Raw genomic sequence first — 22262 nt, 5'->3', positions numbered from 1 at the left:
TGATAAATGTAATCAAATTTTAATAATTTAATTCTTCTATTTTTTGTAAATAATTAATAAGTTAAAATTGATTGTATCTTTAGCTATCATCATAAAAAAATATGTAGAATTTTCTCAAAATAGATTTAAGCACTCAAATAACATGTAAAATTTTCGTTGATTGAAACTGGTTGATTAGATTTTAATGTACTTTAAGAAATAATTAATGATGTTCTCAAATTGAATATGTTAATAACATTACAAAAGTATATATACTAAATCTTAATTTAACCGAAGTAGATGGATTAAAATCATAATTAACCCAAGAATATAAAGTATGAGCTCACCTGTATAAATAATTAATTATAGATAGAGCTAATATTTGATATACGGTGGATGTGTATGTCTCGTGCCTAAATGTAAAATACATCATCAACAAGTAAAATAAAATATTTTTAGAGAATTTATAAGCAGAGATATCAAATTTAAATAAAATAATTATAATAATTCTTATATTTTTTCTTCGCCTATTGTGCAGATTTTCTTTGAGTTTTCAAGAACCAAAAATAAAATTCTTTAAGAGTTCCTTAACCAAAATTCTTTGAAAATTCTTTAACCAATAGTAATAAAGCACGAGAAGAACAAAATTTGTTTGCTGTACGCTATTTTCTCAAAAAAATTAGAGAACCCTAAAGTAAAAAGTTGTATTATAATATTTGATGAGGGGTTGGAAAAATAATAAAAATAATTGATTTTAATTAGGTTTAAATAAATTTATTAATATTTATTTATAAATCTTTTAAAAAATATGTATTATAATATTTATTAATATTAATAACTGATGGTACACCAAATATCTATATAAAAAATATTTTTTATTGATATGATATAAATATCAAATCGGTATAACTCAAATTTATAGGCATAAAAATTCAGGAATATAATCGAATTCAATGATATTTTTTAAAAATATCACGATTTATATAAAATTATTCACGTGTGTAAATTTTATTAGTTCTAGAAGTTTATCATAAGTCGTTTAAATGTACCAATTGTTCTAATAGGAGTTTGGCTCAAGTGATACAAGTTACTTTAGGTTCAAATTCTTGGTAATATAATAACTTTAAATACTAAATTTATTTTTACGTTTAGGGTATCTAATTAACGTAATCCCCAGAAGAATGAAAATGAAAATGTACTTTGTGTAACTTGTACAGAAAGTCACATGCAGCTTATTAATAAGAAAATGTCTGTAGAAATTGCGGTGAGCCACGTTTTCTTTTTCTCGCCGGTCAACCACGTTTGGAGTTTCTGATTATACGGGATAAAATTCATTGATTTTAACCTAATGTTTCGCCTATAAATATCCTTGCACTGAGTGGCATTATATCGATCAAGTTTAAGCAACAACCATGGCAGCAACATCAAGCGTAGAAGATCAGTTTAGCTTTAACAGCTCTAGTTCCTCGGTTCAAGAGCTTGTCAAAGAGCCTATCAAAACAATCCCACAACACTATGTTCGTTTGGATCACCGGCAACTTGTTCTCTCCGCCCCTTACGGTGGCCATCCCTCCCAAATGCTCCCAATCATCGACATGAATCGATTCGTTCCTGGGAAAGATTTTGATGCTGAACTCGAAAAGTTGCACTCCACGTGCAAAGACTGGGGCTTCTTTCAGGTAAAACATATATATATATATATATATATATATATATATATATACACACAGATACATAAGAAGGAAAATAAAGGGTTTGCGATCATAAACCTGCATGTGATGCTGCTTTTGCATGGTCAGGGATGTACGGATGCTGGGCGTGCAGCCACACTCGTATCTCCTGAAATTTTATAATTTCGGGTCCCTTGATTTTTTTAATATAAAAATTTTAAATCCTTGCATACTAACATAAAATCTTGTGTCTTTACTGTGCATGGTTGTAGTTGGTGAACCATGGGGTTAACAGCTCGATCTTGAAGGAGGTGAAGGAAGAGGTTGAAGGATTCTATAAACTTCCATTGGAGGAGAAGATGAAGTACAAGATGAGGGAAGGTGATGCCGAAGGGTATGGGAACATTGAGAGAGATGAGGGGAAACTTGATTGGGCTGATAGGTTTCTTATGACCACTAACCCTATCCACAAACGAAAGCCTCATCTCTTCCCAGAGCTCCCTTCATCCTTGAGGTTTCCCTCTTTTACCTGTTTTTTTTAGTCATTCAAAACGTAAAATTTACCGACTCAACTATTCGAACTCAAAACCACTTAAGAAATAACAATACCGTTTATAAATATTAAGTTCACTTAATAGATTTCATTTAAAAAAACATTTATAGTCTACAGATTCTGTTTGAAGCAATACAGGTCATGATGAGTTGATGACAGTATATAGATTAATTATCACATAACTAAAATGCTTAATATAAGGGCAAAATCAACGAGATAATGCGTTGAATTTTTTTTTCACGAGATAGTGCTCTCGCCAGATTAATTGCTCAGATGGGGTGATCTCTACAGTCCCCATATAGGTCGCCATGCACGCCCAGCGACCTACCAGGTCGCCATGCACGCCCCAACACGCTGGGCGTCCGAGGCCATCCGATCGAGGCCATCCGAACGAGCTATGCGAGGGCAACCGAGCGAGCTATGTGAGGGAATCCGGGCAACCGAGCGAGGGTAGGTCGCCCGGAGTACATGACGACCTACCCTCGCTCGGTTGCTCGGATTCCCTCGCATAGCTCGCTCGGTTGCCCTCGCATAGCTCGTTCGGATGGCCTTGGTCGGATGGCCTCGGATGCTCTCGGATGGCCTCGGATGCTCTCGGATGGCCTCGGATGCTTTCGGATGGCCTCGGTCGGATGGCCTCGGATGCCCAGCGTGTTGGGACGTGCATGGCGACCTTTGGGGGCTACATGGATTGCATGGCGACCTACCTAGGTCACTGGGCGTGCATGGCGACCTGGTAGGTCGCTGGGCGTGCATGGCGACCTACCCCCAGGGACGTGGGACTGTAGAGATCACCCTATCTGAGCAATTAATCTGGCGAGGGCACTATCTCGTGAAAAAAAATTCAACGCATTATCTCATTGATTTTGCCTAATATAAGTTTCCACCTCCACGTGCTTTTATTAACTAGCAGACATAAAAGAATTTTTTTTCAACCACAATAACGTACAGACAGACATTTGTTGCTTACATTTTGTTTTTATATATAAACATATAGGTTAGGATTTAGTCACACTTAATATAAGAGTTTTATCTCTGTAACTTTTTAAAATCGATAGATAAGTAAAAATATGTGATTGAAATTATTTTATTTTATTTTTGTGAATATATTCTTATTCTATAATGTTAATCTCAATAATCTATTTTCAATCATTCAATTATCTTAAAAAGTATAAAATAAAAAAAATATATATAATATGAATAATCATGCCTCTTGTGTATGTATACGAACATACGTATATAAAAAAACGGAAACATCTATCATAGACCATACATAGAATAATATCAACTACCAGTTTCTGATTGATGAATACTTGTTATGCAATAATTATATACATTTTGTTTTGTTTTTGCGTATGAAGAAATACCTTGGAATCTTACATCTTGGAAGTGCAAAGCCTTGGGAAGAAGCTTCTGTTATTAATGGCGGAAGCTTTGAAAATGGAGGAGAGAGAAATGACAGAGTGTTTTGAAGATGGGATGCAATCGTTGAGGATGACCTACTATCCTCCATGTCCGCAACCGGAGCTAGTGATGGGCATTACGCCTCACTCCGATTGCTCTCTCATCACCATTCTCCACCAGCTTAACGGCGTCGACGGTCTTCATATCTACAAAGACGGCGTTTGGTTCCCCATTAGCTTCCTCCCAAATGCCCTCGTTGTCAATGTGGGAGACAATCTAGAGGTCGGTAACGTTTCTCTCACTTCATCTCTCTCTCTTGTTATATAATACTATGTAGGGTTAATTCCTAAAGTTTATCAATTTATCGCTCAAATTTTAAAATAAAAATTATTAAAATATCAACTATCAATTGATCATTAATTTCAGAGTTATATGTTAGTTCAAATTAAAGTGAAGTATACTTAAAACACAAGCACTTGCTGAATGAATATTTTAAAATGTGTTAACAAAAGAAATTATCTTTTTAATTAATTAATTGACTATTTTTTATTAAGTTTAGTTCAATTAGCATTATTGTTTTTACAATACATAAGTGAATGATCTTGCAAAATCAAACATACTTATAGTGTTCAATATCATACGATTTAGTGTGCGAAGGAATTTTAAAAGTATATGAATTGTATCACATTGTTAAAAAAAATTGACTACTTTTTAACAATTCAGATGTAAACTATTTATGTAATAGGTATAAATGTGTATAATTTGATCCACATGTTTAAATATATTTCATGTCATATCCACTATAAGATAGTGACAGACTTAAATAAACAATCCAAAAATTTTTGTCTAAAAACGTTTCAAACCACTCCAAATTTAAATATTAGTCCATGCTATTAGGACTATGTCATAACGTTTTGAAGTTTATAGTATGACTGAGAATCAAGATGACAGTTTTAAATATGTTTGATTCAATCAAACCTTATATATTATGTGATTTATATATATACATCAAGAATTGCAGATATTTAGCAATGGGATGTACCGTAGCATAGAGCATAAGGTGGTACCAAATGCAGAAAAGGAGAGAATGTCAGTAGCCTTCTTCATAAACCCTAAATTTGAGGTAGGTGTTGGGCCATCGCCTAGCTTGATAAACCCTCAGAATCCTCCATTGTTCAAAAGATTTAGCCTGGGCCAATATGTTAAGGGTTTCTTCTCTCAAAAGCTCAATGGAAAATCATATCTGCAACACATAAGGATCGCTGATAATGGAGAAGACAAATCTGCCTGATTTGAGTTGAACCTTCAAAAACCCTACATTTATACATGTAATAACATGCTATGTGTGATGTGAAAATAAATGCAGCTTTGATGTTAAATATATGAATTGAGATGTGAGCCCAGCTGCTACTATATATCTTTAGGGATTCCTAAGAAAAATAGGGTTGTTTGTGTGTGTATTGCATGATGAGTGAACGGTGTGTAAAAGTATGGGTAATTTGTGTCTATATAATAAAATTATAAAAAAAGCTTTAAACAATGATTTGGATAATACTTGACGGAATAGATGGTTAAATAAACAGTGAATCAAGCTTGTGGTGCAATGGTAACCTAATTAATTTATAATATAAAGGAGGGATTCACATCCACTATGTTAAAACTGAGTTTTATATGACTAAGTGGGATTCACTTACACGATTATAAAACTCCTAAACTCTCTTTCTCAAAAAAAAGGAAAAAAACTCTATGCTCTTTTTTAACCCAGACCCTAGACTTGTGGCTGACGTAGCATTCAGCCGTAGTCTATACTGTCTCCGGCACCGCCCTCCTTGTGCTGCTCTATGTTTCTCCTCTTCTTGTTTGCTTCTAGTGTCTGGGTTGATAGATTCGATATAGGGTAACACTAATGGTATAGATCTTCTCACTAGAGATGAGTTCTCAAGTCAAGTGTGCTTAAAACCTCCAATCAAACAGGAAATGATTTAAAACTCCTATCACTAACAAACGAATCACTAAACAGTAACAGCACTGAATTCTCGACTGTTAAAACAAACCCCGATGATAATTTTTTGTGAACAAACAAACTGATAAAACATGGGTGAACATCACGGCCCAAAACCTTCCTCGACTGGTTGGTGCAAAATGTTCTTCAACAAATGGTAATTTATAATCCGACCCTTGTTTGAAATATTTGCCCAGTTATCGAGTAAAGTCTAAACTGTTCTTATACTTCTCCATCATAATTGTGTGACATCTATTGTTAACTTTAAAGCACAGAATGAAATGGAAAACCCTCTATAAATGAACTGGAGAACAGGATCAATGACCTTGGCTAAAAATAAGTGTTCAGCAATTATGAATGAAATTCGGTGATATCTTGTTTCGATTGAGACCATATAGGGAGAAAATTGTTAACATTGCCATGACCAAAACATAACAAATCAATAACGTAAACAACCCAAACATATTTTTTTTTAAAAATGGGCAACAAAAGTGTAACAAATGATCATTCTAATTTCTTCCATCAGAGCAATGAGAGATTTGAATTAGTTGGAAGCTACATATGTTTCAGCATTTCCATGTAAATGTGTTTTGGTTACTCAGATAACCACTTCCCTACAAAAATACTCGCTCCATTTACAATTGATTAATACCCTCTCGTTTTTGTTAAAATTTAACCGACTCTCACTAAGCAAGCATCCATCCAGAACACAGGACTGCGAACATATAATACTACCAACCATTCTTTCATGACAGTATCTCTCCCTCTTCACCAAACTCTTCATTCAGAATGGCTTCATCCTCATCCAAAAACTCGTCTTTAAAGAACAAACCGAGCTTATGCAGGGGATTCTCACCGGTTACCACCCCATACGCTACTCCGACCTCTCTATCACACGGTCCAGTTTTACGACCATGAAATTGATAACTAGAGAGACAACATCCAATCAGCATCTCCAGTTCTTTCAGAATCTCCAGGTTCTGTTCAATCTCAGCTGTTTTCTCCATCTGCAATATCCAAAGCTCATTCAAATACTTAATACGCTTACTATTGTAGTGCTCTACTCTAACCTTTGATCATTCTGACCCAAACCGGAAGACTCGACACAACCTAATTTGACCTTCAAAAGTAACCTGATCCAGACTGACCAGATAAAAAACCAACTCATACAAAATGGCAGGTCTACTCTAAATCCACTGCTAGAAGTACGAATAAAAAGTAAACTCAAAAAGGAAAAAGTAAACCTTCTGCAGTGCAAGTCGAGCTGCTTCTCTTTCTAGTTCCCGTTGCCTTTTCAACTCAGCATCTACCTTCATTTTGGCAGCAGCTTCAGCAGCTCTGATTTGCGCTTCAATCTTTGCTTTTTCTGTACAGAATAGAAGAATAACAATGGCACCTCCAACAATCAGTAAATCATCAACAATTCAACAAACGAAGTCAAGAACTAGAAGAACAATAACCTTCACGCTGCCTTCTTTCCAATTTTTCCTTTTCTTGCTGCAACTCCACTGGGTTAGCTTTATCACCCTACATTATAAGAGCATAAGTTATCTTTATTAAATGCCATCGAGACAACAAGCAGTTCACAATCATAGAATATAAAACACCCAGCGCTACATTCAAAACAAACAAAGATACAACCAGCATACATGATCAAGTAGTGTCCTCTGCTGCGCTTTCAAAATTGTGTCTGCAAATCGACTTTTTATCATTGCAGCACGGAGCGCCTTCTTCGGTGACATTTGTGCGCCAAAATTAGGAGTTGACAATACTACATCAAATAATTGAAAACAACGAAGCGGTTATTTATGAATCAGTAATTAATTCATTAGAACAGTTTCATTAGTTGCGGTATTCGTTCCAATAGTAAATAAGAAAGAAACTAGTCTGCCGAGGCATAACATACATGATGCATGAATTTCGTCAAAGAACTTTATCATTATGTCATTAAACGACAGAGCTGATTCAGATGGTCAAAATGTGATGCGCTTCATCCTTTACATTTCACAAGAATAATGGGAAAAAGTCGAACAAGAATCAAAAGACTATATTTTCCATTTATTATCAGCTACAAACCAAAATAGACTGGTTTGCTCAAGGGTCAATTGAATGCTAGAGACCAAAAGTCATTTCTTGTTCACTAGATCATTTTCTTTTGACTAGATTAAATAGTTTAAAAATTAATTTTCTTAACCTTACCGATCATCAAGTTCTACCAAACAGTTTTAAGATAGTTTGAAATTTGCAATCATCCACGTAATGAGCTTCATTTAGGCTTTTAGGATGGTATTTAAGTGATTGAAGCTATACCCCCCATTGGCCATTATCTGTGGATAGTTGATGTGTTTGAAAAGCCAAGAAAAACCACTTAAATATCCTTCATAATAATACTATGTCTTAGTCACTAGTGTTGGAAAACAGTCGTACATAAACCTAAAACTGTAACAAAGTGGAGACAGGCACCAAACAATACCGGACTATACAGTTCAGCCCTGTAACCAAAACGGCTAAAATTGCAATAAAGATATAGGTTTCCATTCAAACAGTTTTATCCAATCCTACAAGGAACATGTACTACATATCATGACTTTTAGTCCACAAATTATAACTTCGCCAACACTCTAAACACTCAATTTCAACAACGGACTCCACTTGGTTCTTTCCTTGTGTAAACCTCCAAGATTACCATAGTGAATATGCTTTATTTTTTCCTTCTAGAAAATTATGAAGATTGCATTACCAGAACACAATGGGTCATCTTCGAGACTGTTTTTCAGTTACAAAAGGCAAAACAGGTAAGAACTTAAACAGTTAACATCATCAGAAAAACTTACCTTCACCAGAGCTGGCATCTGCTATATGAGTTGTAAGATGAGAGCTAAGACGAACATTCCCTTCATCAATAGCACTTACAGCTCCTTAACATTTTTTGAAAGAATTCTTATACTCGAGTCAAGGTAAGAAAAATCATGATATAAATCAAGACATTTCCTTACCATCAGAATCTGGATCAGAGTTGCTCATTTGTGATGCTGATGTGCTTTTTGCTTGGCAGTCCTACAATGTAATATAAAATTTTAGTAACATATTTCATGGAAATAATCATAAAAATAGTAAAGAAAAAAAACCAATCATGTGTACCAGTTTAGAGGCATCAGCAGTACACACTCTAGGATCTCCACCCAACAATCTTTCTGAAGTCCCATCTACACCAAGCCAAAAGTAAGATTCTTAGAAAATCAAAGAAAGATTCCGCCCAAAATGACAAACCAGAGGAAGCATAAGAATTTATCAACAAACCATTCGAAGATGCACGGTGTGAATCAGATGGAATGCTACATTGACACTTTATGCTGCCACATGAACAGCATTGGCAGGCACTGGAGCACAATGGTGGCTTGGCAATGATAGACCCATTAGTACACCCGCCACTAGCATTAGCAGTACTGGTGCCTACAAGACGCATTGTAAATTAGCTCCAATGAAGAACCATAAAGCAGAAACTTTATTCTGCCACTTCATACCTTTTTGCAAGTTTTTTCCTGACAAATTGCTGACACTCTTCTGTGCCAGTTTAGGAAGTTGAACCTGTTAACAAGTCAAGAAAGTTGGCATCAAAAGCAACTCAGACCTCTATGGTAACAAAATAAAATGAGTGACAGCATAATTTCAAGCCAGAACTAAAGTGCTTAACTCTGACTTATTTTGCAAGCAATGTTCAAATCCAACCTTTTCTATCAAATTAAACCAATTAAGAGTACATAAGCATGCTTGTTTATATATATAATAGACAGTACTCACTTCTACTGCTTTTACATTCAAAGTCATATTCACAGCCCTCTCCTCATATGGCTTTGACTTCTTCGGCAAAGAGCTCTTTCGGGATAACTGTATTTTAGGACACTCCTGCCTTGATTCACCAACATCTTTCAGTCGCACACTTGAAATTTTCTCATGCGCATTCCACTTTTCCTCCAAAGCTTTCCATCTTACCTCAAAAAACTCATCAATTTCTTCTGCCATTTTATGGACATTATTAGATGGGGGATTATACAGCATGGCATTAGAAAATGTCAGTTTAATATCAGCCACAAACTCTTCAATGCTGATATAAGCTTTCTTCGCCAGTTTGGACTTAATTGTACCCAAATCCATTGGGATCTTTATTATTGAAAAGTAATCAGGAATCCTTAATGCTATAGGATCCACTGGTTGACTGAAAACCCAGCCAGCTGGATGCTTGATCAAAGCATTCAGTAGGGTTGTACACTGTTGAGTCATGCTGCGGTCCATCTTTCTCCTCTTCTCTTGTGGACCACCCATTATCACCCCTTCCAGACGACGCTTAGAAGCACCATGAGTCTCTTTCGAATCCCCAACACAAGCCTTCCTTTTTCGATCAAAAGAGCTGTTCTGTTGTTGTCCATACTCTAATGATTGTGGCACAGGAGTCCTCAGAATGGGGAACTTAATCTTCAACTTATGCTTTGTCACAACACTTTCTGCAGCAATCATTTTGTGAACCACAGAACTTGAAATATACCACACTCTAGATTTACACACTGCCAGACAATATGAAAAAGGCAACAATATAAAATAAACAAAAGCTTAATTTTTTGAAGCAGCTACACGATAAAAGATGCCAAAAATCATGACTAACATATGGCAACACAAGTATCAAAAGCATTACACATATAATTAAACAAGTTTATGGGGGAAAACGTTAAACAAATGGTAGCATGCAATGGCAGCATTGATTCGTACAAGTAAACCAAGGGCAAAACCAAGAACCTTAGGAAGAAGTAAAAGTTAATCAAAGCGCAACAGAGGATTCTCATGTCATATAAAAGAAACAGAATGGGTAATAGATGAAAACCAAAAACCAAAAACCAAAAAAGAGGGAATCCCCAAAAACACTACAAAGCCAATTAATTTGTTCTTTAAGAGATAACCGGAAGAATCTTAGGACCACGTTGACCAACAAAGACCAAAACTTCGTAAAATAAAAGAATAATATCGAAATTTGAATTTGGTCAGGCATTGCAAAATCCCTAACGTATGTTAGGTCCAATCTAAATATACAATTCAGTAACTTGAGCTCGAAATTTTGCATAAATAAGGGAAAATTGGAACTAACGATGAATTCAAATTCAATTTAAACCATCACCACAAATAAAAACATTTGCAAGAGAACTAATTAGAAGTACAATCATAGAGAAATCCGAATTCCCAATCATACATTCCGAAGCCTCAATTCTCCCCAAATCAAAGAGACCCAGAAGATTCGAATGCATGTGCACAACAAAAATATAAATAAGGGTTAAAAAGAGAGATAATAAGAAGCGCATCATAAAAACACCCCGAGACCCAATCATACATTCCAAACCTCAGTTCCACAAATCAAAGAAACCCAAAGAGAATTCAAACCAGAGGAGAAAAAGAAAAGAGAAAATTACGGGTTTATCGAAACATACCGAAACTCAAACCAAGCGAGCGCCGAACTACAAACCGATTGCTAGTGAGAGATCATTATGAGCAAAAATAAAAGGAGAAGCGGAGAGAGTGAGAGAATATATATGTTATAGGGTTTTATTATTTTATAATGGATGTCCGTGAAGAAATCCCAGACTTTGAAAAGTGGAATTTTGGAATCAGATGTTAACGGGGGAGATTAGAAGGGGAATTGGGCTTCAAACATATGAACCAAACTAAGAACCCAGAAAAGGAAGCAAAGGGCTAAAGGGAATTGATCAGCAGATTGGGCCTACAGAATCCAAACACCCTGGTGATTCCGTGACCAGCTTAAGCCCGATCCATTTCGTGTTTATAATATATTTATTATTTATTTTAATATATATCATATAATATAAAAATTGAAATATATTATGCTGTTCCTTTTTAAAATAAAAATAATAATAATTTTAATAATAAAATAAATTATTAACCGGATTCTATTCAGGTTAGATCCAGATTCATATTTAACCTGAATTTAAAGGTTATTTCATTTGTTTCGGACGAAAAATAGTGTTTACAAGACGAATTATGTCAAAGGTCATGCGACTTTTGAAAAAAATTATTAGGCCCTTTAAAAATGTTGATTCGACTCTTACAATTTTATAAAATCTCAATAATCCCTAAAATATTTAAACATTTTAAATTGATCCCTTCAAAGTTTTTAAAAATTTCAATTAAAATTCGTAAATTATTTTCTCAAGATCGACAATCGTGTAGGATATACTAATATATAACAGGTTTGATGTTCAAATCGGAAAACTTACATTTATCTATAAAAAAAATTTGGAAAAACTTACGTGCAACTCTTCTCTTTAATCCCAAACTGAACCTATCTTTTTTGCCTTAAAAAACCAACCAAATCCTTTGCCAAAACCAAAAGGATCAGAAACCAGATTCCCCCATGGAAATTGGGAGAATTAGGGTATGAAAAAGTCCTAATCGAAACCTTCACGTAAAGGTATATCGAAAATGGAGCAGTCCAATCATATTGACTTATTGAGTTGCGTAACCCAATTAACATGAAATGCTTTGCAGCACGATTCTCTCTGTTTTATGTCCCAAATTTAATTTTTTAACCGTTTTAGACATAAATACCTCTGAAATAATTTTTTTTCTTCATATAAATCATTCTCAATTCTTAGTATGTGTTTTACTCAAAATTATAAACTTAATAATAGTAGTTTAATTTAATAAAATATTAATAAATTTGAGTAGTTAAAATTATTTTATATTTTTGATATTTAGTATATTAATTATTTTATAATTTTATGATGTAAAAATATTATTATTGTAAAAATAAATTATTTAAAATAATATTTAATTTTGATTTATTAAAAAATAGATCTTATGCATTAAAAATTAATATATTTGTCCACTTGAGATCACAATATTATTCTTCATATTATATTATACTTGTATAAATAAATAAAATACTTGTGAAATTTATTTAAATTTATAAGTTTAATAAACTAATTGTATTAATTATATGTTAAATGTATATTTTCTTTAAACATAGATAGTGTAATAATTAAAATATTTTTATAAATTTTCATTCAAATATTTATAATTTAATATTAAAATCTTACTTGCTAAAAACTATATATCACAAGGATAATTTGATAAAATATGCATTCAAATAATCTTATATTCTTCTAACCAAACACTGTAATCTTACATTCATGTCAAACAAATCAAACAGGGTAATACAACATTCCCAGAGTAATACTACATTCCGATAATCTTATTCTCAAAGGTAATTTTACATTTTATGAACCAAACACACTCTTATCTTAACTTAGTTTACTTCACAAATCATTGGGTGCTTGATAGCTAGTTTTCCTTAAAACAAACTGCTTCTTATGTATATTATGGGTAAATATACAATTTAGTACTCAAATTTAATTTTCTAATTCAAATTAGTACTTAAAATTCTTTTTAGGCCAAATTGATACTTATGATAAATGACTTGTTTAAATTAATTTGAACCATGAAGTTATGTTAAAGTATTAACTTGAACAAAAATAACTTTATATATTTAATTAGACAAAATAAATTTGTATACTAAATTAAATCTTAAATATAAATTCAGACACTAAAATGTATAAGTATCGTGTACATATTGCATGAATATGTTTTGGATTGTCTTCTTCTCTTTTTCTTAAAGATAGGTCAAATGGACATCCATAAAATGCTATATTTGTCTTTTTATTAAAAAATAAATTATTATGATACATAAATAAACATATAGAACTATTCAGATTTAGGTCAAAATAATTCTAAATTGAGCAATTCAAGAGTTGGGGCCTCAACTTTGCCAACACCAACATGGTCTCACTGGCTGAACAAATATTTTTTATATTATTTAAATCTAAACTATGATTTTGTGATTTTATTATGCTAAAATTTGATTTCAATCTTTATATTTTAATTTGATATAATTTAATCTTTATTATTTTTATACTTTTATTAGCTGCTCTAAGTAGTAGCTACTCTGGTTAAATATTGACATAGATTTTTTCTGAAATGCAATCTCCTTCCAACATAAAACAAAGTCCATGTTAATAGAAACGAAGTTACGATCAAACATTGAGACAGATAAGATTATTAAACATTAGAAAAAACATGAATCTATTAATTATTTAATCATTATATTGGTCGATAATTACACAATTTTTTTTAAATAACCAAGATATTTCATTTATCGAAAGTTGTATCAATAAACTTCTTGTCAATTACAGACTAAACAAATACAGTCGTGACTATCGAAAATAAAATATAACAATGATTGCTTAGAGATAGCCTATAAACAAAACCATTAACAAATAAAGCAACGTACATAAACTGAACACGCCAACGGCTCCGAGCATCAAACAAGTAAGAGAAAAACTTAAAGAACAACCAAAATGGCCAACAGAAAAATACCAAAAGTTTTATTATAGTAAATATGATAAAAATAATTAAAAATGATAAGGTGATGGTCGGAGAAGACCACCACTACTGTCATGAAGAAATAGTTTTTGAATACTGCAGAGAATTTGTAACTTCCGCAAAGTAAAAAGTGGGGATCACTTTAGAAAAAAATAATTATTGTAATCGAACGAATAAAATTCCCCTTAGCCACACGTTTGAAACGAAAAAGATTTAAATCGTTACAACAGAATAAAATTCAATCATTAAAAAACATTGGAGAAGTTTAAAAAAAATATATGCAACTAATTTTGAAATGATCGGATAGGTTAAACATGTACATGAACAGTAATTAACAAAGAAAAGAAGCACCAATGTGGGATCCTTTCGCGGTTTTTTTCCGTTGTGTTAAAATGAATAATACCTTAATTTTTATTTCTCACACCAATAAACTTACATACAAATGTATTTATACAAAAACTAAATATCTGACTTACAAACTAATTAAAACAAACTAACTTTCTAATTGTACTAACAGAATAACTATTTACAACCGTTTTCTACCCTCCCCTCAAGTTGAGGGATTAAAGCATTTTTCATCCCCAACTTGCGCACCAAATGATTGTCTTGTTGTATCCCAAGTGCTTTGGTTAAAACATCAGCAAGCTGTTCTGCAGAAGGTATATACTTAGCCTTGATTATCCCTTCTTGTATCTTTTCTCTAACAAAATGGAAGTTTATATCAATATGTTTGGTCCTTTCATGAAACACTGAATTTGCTGAAATTTGCAAAGCTGCTTTACTATCACTTTACAACCTTGCTGGTCGTGAGACATCAGCTTGTAACTCCTACAAAATACAATTCAACCACACTATTTCAGCTGCAACAACTGTCATGCTTCGATATTCAGCTTCTGCTGAGGATCTTGTTACTGTATTTTGCTTTTTTGATTTCCAAGATATTAAGGAATCACCCAATTTTATACAAAAATTAGTTACTACTTACGTGACATAGGACATGAAGCCCAATCTAAATCACAATACGCTATCAATTGATTCTTGCTTGCTTTCTTTAACAATATTCCTTGTCCCAGTTCTTTCTTCAAATACTTAACAATTCTTAATGTTGTCTCTAAATGTGTTCTTTTTGGTTGTTACATAAAATGGTTGAGATGATGAACTGCTAACGTGATATCTGACCGAGTATGTGTTAGGTATATTAGTCTTCCAATCAACCTTTGAAATGTTGGTTTCTCCAACTAATATTTCATCTTCTATTTGTTGCAAGTGTTCATCATATTCTGTGGAGGTAAGCTTTAAGTTATGTTCTAAAGGAGTCAAAGCTGGTTTAACTCCCTCAAGACCAGTCTCCTTTAATAACTCTAAAGCATATTTCCTATGGTTCATCAAAATTCCTTCTTCTGACCTCAAAACCTCAAGCCCCAAGAAATATTTCAAGTTTCCTAGATCTTTTATCCTAAAATTACGATTTAGCATATCTTTCAACTCATTAATCAAAGCTAAATCATTGCCAGATAATAGGAGATCATCTACGTAAATAAACATCACCACCAATCTTTTACCTTCCTTTTTTTGTAAACATTGAATAATCAAACTTACTATGTTGATATCATGCAGCAACCAATGCTTCAGTAAGCTTCAAATTCCACTGTCGTGAAGCTTGTTTCAAACCATAAAGAGATTTTCACAACCGACATACCATAATCTCCCCCTGGCTGCAAAATCCTTCAGGCAACTTTATGTATATCTCCTCAAAGAGATCACCTCGGAGAAAAGCATTATGAACATCCATTTGAAAAAGAGGCCAATCATTCATAGCAATAAGAACAAGAACAGTCCTGATAGTGACTAATTTTGCTACAGGAGAAAATATTTCAACAAAACTGACACCCTCCTTTTGATTATAACCTTTAGCAACAAGATGTGCTTTAAAATGCTCAATTGTGCCATCAGCCTTGTATTTGATGCGAAATACACATTTGCAACCAATGGGAGTCACTCTTTGAGGCAAAGACACTACTGGCCAAGTACCATTGTTTTCTAAGGCTTGAATTTCCTCTTGCATGGCTTTAATCCAAACTAGGTTTAAAATAACATAATTGAGTATGAACAGGTAAATGGTCATAAGAAATGTTGTGAGAAAGATGGTACTTACAAGTGGGAAAAGAAGAAGAAGATTGATTGGAACACAAATAATCTTGTAGCCATATTAGAGGTCTAGATGCTCGAGAAGATTTACGCAAAGGAACAACAGAGGAACCTGATGATTCGGGTAAAACTGGTGATAATGAAGTAACAGGAGATATAGGAGGTTGAGACAAAACCAAAAAAATTGAATCATCCACATAAGACCGAGTAGGGAAAAAGAATAAGATTTTTTAGGGAAACTAAAAAAACAGATTCGTGAAATACAACATCACGATTAACAAAAAAAAAACTTTTTTCAATATCAAATAAAAGGTAACCTTTTTGAGTGGATGAGTACCCAAGAAACACAGAAGGAATATCTCTTGAACAAAATTTATCAATTAAATGTGTCTGAGCTACATAAGCAAGACACCCAAACACACGAATATGAGATAAGGAAGGCAACGTTTTATACAACAATTCAAAAAGAGTGAGCCAAGACAAAACAGAGGAGGGTAACATATTGATCAAATAGCAGGCAACAAAACACATTCACCCCAAAACTTTAAAGGAACTTTAGAATGAAAACGTAGGGCACGAGCAACCTCAAGTAAATGGCTATGCTTACGCTCAACTACCTTATTCTGTTGGGGAGTACGAACACAACTAGACTGGTAAATTATACCAAGAGAAGAAAACAAAGGAGAACACACGGAATTGAGAACTATGACCCATTATCACTATGAATTATCTTAACAGAAGTAGAGAATTGATTTTGAATCATCAGAAAAAAGACTTTAAATGAATGACTGCATCACTTTTGAGTCGCAACAGAAAAACCCAAGTCATACGATTAAAATCATCCACAACATTGAGAAAGTAACGATGTCCACTATGAGTAGAAACTCCATAAGACCGCAAAGATCAACATGGATTAAATGAAAAGGGTTGTCTGTTCTAGAGGTACTTAAAGGAAATGGGAATCGTGTTAAAATGAATAATACCTCAATTTTTATTTCTCACACCAATAAACTTACATACAAATGTATTTATACAAAAACTAGATATCTAACTGACTTACAAATTAGCTAAAACAAACTAACTTTCTAACTGTACTAACAGAATAACTATTTACAACTGTTTTTTACACGTTGCTTAATGCCTCGCATGGTGTCTCAAGCTGTTGTGGATCCCTGAGTTTGCCTAATGCCGTCCTTACCAAGGAGTTTTTTTGGTTCTTTTATTGGGTCATTTCCTGTTGTTTTGGTTGGGTTTGTTGCTTTCGGCGTTGGTTGTTGGTGGCTCGGATTATCTAGCTGAGCTTTTTGTTGGCTGTTAGTGGCTTATCCTTTAGTTTAATTCAGTAGAGAAAATCGGCAGTTCAGGGTTTTCTTGTTTGTGAACCGTTATCGCTTCTTCGAAGATTGGTTTGCAGGTTCTAAAGCTCCAGAATGGAGTGTAAGTTGGTGCTTCTGGGCGGATAAAATTGGTGTACACTTATGTAAGTGATGCCTGATCCATGGCTTCCTTTGGTTGTGTCGAATAATGACTGCGGCTGATTGCTCTTCTTAGGGTCCTTCCGGCCCTACGGCAGATTGTTGAGTGCGATGTGTTAAATGTTCGGTTTTTCTTTCTTTTTGCTTTCGACCAAGGGCTTTCGTAGTGTTCTCATTTTTCTGGGATGCTTGGTTATTGGTAGACTTTGACATGTCATGGGTGCCCCCATGTGATCCTAGGGTGGCTATTGTGGTTATTTATGTATCGAGTTATTACTTTTTGTCCATGTTCCGACATCGTTAAGTACACTCTTTTTCCTTCACTTAGGTCTAGAGAAGTTTTTTTAATTGTTTGTATTGTTTTGTATGCATTTGATCAATAAAATCATACAAAACGTTTTTTTAAAAAACAAAGAAAAGAAGCATGCAATTAGGTTATCATATTAATTAACATGTAATTATAGAGTTCATTTAATTTTAACTTTTTGCAATATAAATTTAGTTTTGATCTTCTTTATTCATATCTCTATAATTTGATCCTTAGTTGATATTATAATGATAGCCTATATGGGTGAATATGCAAGAATGTGATTAAAATACTTGGTTTTCTTAACTCATCATTAAATCTCTGGGGATTTGCAAACTTTAACAGAAAATTTTCAGCTTTACACCATATAAATGTAAGGCATCTTTAATCTTTATTCCTTCCTAAGGTCGATCCCAAAATATTCGACTTGCAAACTTAAACGTAGGCGTGACCAAATTCAAATCAATTCATTTTTATTCTATTTTTTGTTAAACTCTAGTTCTAAGGTTTCGTCCTGTCTAATCTGGATCGACCCAGATCGCACACCTGACTGTGGTGGGTGAGTCTCCCAACAAGAATTTTTTGTATATATAATCTCAAACCTGAGACCTTACTTAAGCGATATCAAGCTACTTAGCACTTGAAACAAACCCGTTGATTTATCCTAAATTATTTGATTTAAATTTAAATCAATTTTTACTTTATTCAATTAAATATTCATCTTTATCTAAAAGATTAAGAAAATTAAGAAAAAGAAAAAGACAGTGCTGGACAATAACAATGCACACTGTGTCTACCTTCTACGTGTCCTATACTCCTATTGACACCCTCCATTTTGTATCATATTTTCATCATCTAGTTAATCGTTTCGGTTTCTAGTCCGGGTTCAAGTTGGTCTATGTATTGACATGAGCACTCTTTTTCCTTCATTAAGTGTAAGAAGGGTTTTTAATAAGATTCTTATCTTTTGTTTTTTGGTTTCTCGTATATCAAATAAAACTAACCATTTTTTTAAAAAAATGATTCATTTTAATAAATTACTTTTTAATTTTATTAATTTCCACGAATAATAAAACGGATCACATTATTATATATAAAAAAATGGTTTACATTGCCAATTGTCTAATTCTCATGGAAAGAATTAGTAATAGTTGGAAGTTGTCAAATTGCGGTAGTTTATTCGGGGGAAAACTGAACTAATGCTTATCTATTGTGGAGTAATTAATAAGAATTGGAAATCACATGTCCAAATTATTGAGCCTATCATCCTCGTAACACCCTATTCTACATGTTCAACTCTGTCCTACATATTACAATATACTAATAATTAATTGAAAGTGGCGTATTCTATTTAAAGTTTTATTTTTAATAGCCAGTTAAAAGATAGATAGTAGCCAATGAGACGTTGGTTTGGTGGAAAGTAGGGGATAATTCCAATCGTTTCAAATGATGTGTTTAAGAATGTAAATATGATCCGAACATACATAGGTAGATGGTGGAACGAATTGTTGAATGATGGAGTGAAGTATACTAATTATGATGCAGTAATGAATTTGATAACATCCGTTCCATACATTCGTTCTGACGAGTTCACATAGATAATTATTCAACGTTAGAGAAACTGATATTTAATTACCAAAAAAAAAAAAGAACAGGTAACTTAGATCTCATCAACTCCATTGCAGTCTTAGAAAGCAGACAGTTATCAATTTATCACATCTGCTTTCCCGTATCTCTCTTCTCTTTTTCTCAATTAAAAAAACCAGCTGTTCCTGTTGGGATCATGTCCCATTCCAAGACAAAAACTCCAACTGTGTTCTTTTTCCTTTAAAATGGCGTTGCCGCTGCTGGAATTTTGCAGAATTTAATCATTGCACAAAAACTATAAATTTATCAGGAGGCAAAAAGAGAAAAGAGAAACGTGTTGATTTTGTGTTACTGTAATTAATCCAATTCTCCTCTGCCACAATGAATAATTTAAGAATCAAAAGAGAAAACGGAAGAATATGATTTGATTATGGTTCCAAAAATCCCGTCATTCTAAGAATCGAATTCCGAACTTCACTCAAATATCTTCCCTTGAGCGTCCTTCCCTTGCCCGTACAAACGGAAAACGCCATTTTTCCGGCGATTCTCCTCCCCAATATTACGTACGGCGGCACTATTTCTCCTTCTTCGTTGTCGTCTTCCTCAAAATCTCCGCCGCAGTGAAAAACACTGTCGCGATGATGACGTGGAATATTGACGGGACGAGAACCGATAGTTACCTTCTTCTTTGTAATCTCAGTGTTTTTCCTACGTGAAACGCTGCCGTTTCTGGAGAATCCTGCTCGGTGATCGAAGTTGTCGCCGCCATCGTGTTGTCGATGATGTGTGGCGTGAATGTCGCTTGTGTTGTCGGGAAATATAACCTCGGACTCTTGGAATTCTTCAGCAGCCATGGCGAGATCTGATTGATTCGACTATTGTAGTTTTTTTTTTAATGAAGGAAGAGATTGGATGGTTTTTGCAAACAAACAGCGAGGGAAAAGGAAGGTGATTTATAACAGCGAATCTGAATCGTACTAATTACCCTATTGATTGAAATTTTCATGTTGCTCCAGATGACGTCTGCAGTCTCCACTCTTTTATATTTTTTCTAAAATCAAGAATAATAAAAAAATATTTGACAAAAAGACGTCAGAGATCCAATAATTTTGAAAAAGATCAAAGCGGCCTTCATTTTATTTATTTTTTTTCTCATTGTAATCATTCAACTCAAAAAATAAATTTAATGTCACCCTTTGACCAACATTTTTTGTGTTTTGACCGTTATGATGCTGACGTGACAGCTCATGGTGCTGATATGGTGGTCCACGATACTGACATGGCAATACATATGCAATGTTTGAGTTATCAATTTATCTCATCGGCTATATTATTTGTCACATTATCGATTATTGCGGATTACTATGTCAACATCGTGAACCGTCACATCAATACTGTAAACTGCTACATCAGTATAGTAACGATCACATGATGAAAAACATTGGTCAAATAGACTTATTTTTTGAGTTGGAGGATCATGTTAAGAAAAAAAATAAGAAGAAAATCATATTTGATTTTTTAAAAGTACAAAGACCTCTGATGTGATTTTGTTAAAATATTTTAAAAATAATTGTTAATCTAATTTATTCATTCACAATGTCTTAATATAAAACTTTAACTTTGTTTAAAATTTTAATGATTATTTTATAATAATTTATTAAATTTAATAATTATTTTATAATTTATAAAATTTAGTAATTAAAACGACTTTTATACATAACTGAATGAAGTTTATTAGTATATTGTACCCAATATTATTTGAATATAATTACACTCTCTAAATCCATGTACTATTCGAACTATTTTACTCTTAATTTCAAGGATTTAGATTATATAATTGTTTGATTTTAGTAATTAGAATTCAATTTATAATATTGTCAAAAGAGTTTTCTTTAAATTGGATTGCATGATATTCGTTAAAGAATTTACAAACGTGGTCAATATAAAGTAAAGCGGAAGTCATAGAAGCAAAAAAATATATATCAATAAATAATCTTAAAATCTCATATTTAAAACGGATAACTATTAAGGGTTTTCAAAAATAGGTTGATACGACCTAATTACCCACCGATTCGGTTAAAAAATATCGGGTATTTTTTAAAAAAATACACGATATTCCGGGTCAGGTATCCGACCCGTTAACTTTTTCAGGTTTTCGGGTGGGACCCGAGTCACAAAATATTACTTAACCGGGTACCCGTCGATTCGGTACCCAGTTTATTATATATATATTTTTTCAAATTATTTCACCATAACATTCTAAATTCCTAATTTCTTAAATTTTCCTACCATAACATTCCAAATTTTTAATTCTTAAATTATTTCACATTAACATTCTAAATTATTTTTTAAAATTATTTTAACTTGGAAACACTTGAAATTTAATTATTTTTTTATTTAATTATATTTTGCAATTATGTAATTTGAATTTTTGAATTTTATGCGTGAATTATATATTATAGAACTTTAAATTTTAGAATTATATATATATATATACATATAAAATAATATAATTTAAAAAAAATTAAAAAATGAATCGGGTACCCGGTATTTCGGGTACGTGAAAAATCGGGTACTCGATTTTGAACACCCCTAATAATTAACATTTTCGATTATTAAATATAATTTTAGGTTTTATATAAACTATAAACTTTTAATTTAATCTAATTAGTTATTTAATTTTTATCATTAATAA

The 22262-nt window shown here is 33.0% G+C and overlaps 3 protein-coding genes across 3 annotated transcripts; 1 reads left to right on the top strand and 2 right to left on the bottom strand.

Moving 5' to 3' along the window:
• Positions 1-1373: 1373 nt before the first annotated feature.
• On the top strand, positions 1374-5047 carry LOC120137424 (protein SRG1-like). Its single transcript, XM_039153173.1, has 4 exons — positions 1374-1658; positions 1922-2163; positions 3564-3888; positions 4628-5047. Exons 1-4 carry the CDS (start codon positions 1392-1394, stop codon positions 4895-4897), a joined length of 1104 nt encoding a protein of 367 aa, XP_039009104.1. The 5' UTR covers positions 1374-1391; the 3' UTR covers positions 4898-5047.
• A 1156-nt stretch (positions 5048-6203) lies between these two features.
• LOC120137457 (transcription factor GTE12-like) lies at positions 6204-10510 on the bottom strand. The gene is made up of 11 exons (XM_039153193.1): positions 10492-10510; positions 9410-10170; positions 9133-9196; positions 8909-9061; positions 8750-8814; positions 8605-8665; positions 8443-8526; positions 7258-7379; positions 7069-7135; positions 6853-6974; positions 6204-6615 (listed from the first exon to the last, which is right to left on the bottom strand). Exons 2-11 carry the CDS (start codon positions 10121-10123, stop codon positions 6355-6357), a joined length of 1713 nt encoding a protein of 570 aa, XP_039009124.1. The 5' UTR covers positions 10124-10170; positions 10492-10510; the 3' UTR covers positions 6204-6354.
• A 9381-nt stretch (positions 10511-19891) lies between these two features.
• On the bottom strand, positions 19892-20476 carry LOC120137450. The gene has a single exon (XM_039153190.1). It carries the CDS (start codon positions 20419-20421, stop codon positions 19996-19998), a length of 426 nt encoding a protein of 141 aa, XP_039009121.1. The 5' UTR covers positions 20422-20476; the 3' UTR covers positions 19892-19995.
• Between the last annotated feature and the right edge of the window lie 1786 nt (positions 20477-22262).

This window comes from Hibiscus syriacus, unplaced genomic scaffold (assembly GCF_006381635.1).
Source record: "Hibiscus syriacus cultivar Baekdansim isolate YM2019G1 unplaced genomic scaffold, ASM638163v2 tig00110670_pilon, whole genome shotgun sequence".
In the NCBI taxonomy this organism is placed as follows: domain Eukaryota; kingdom Viridiplantae; phylum Streptophyta; class Magnoliopsida; order Malvales; family Malvaceae; genus Hibiscus; species Hibiscus syriacus.
The sequence above is the reverse complement of the archived record's forward strand: the minus strand, read 5'-3'. Positions and strand labels throughout refer to the sequence as shown.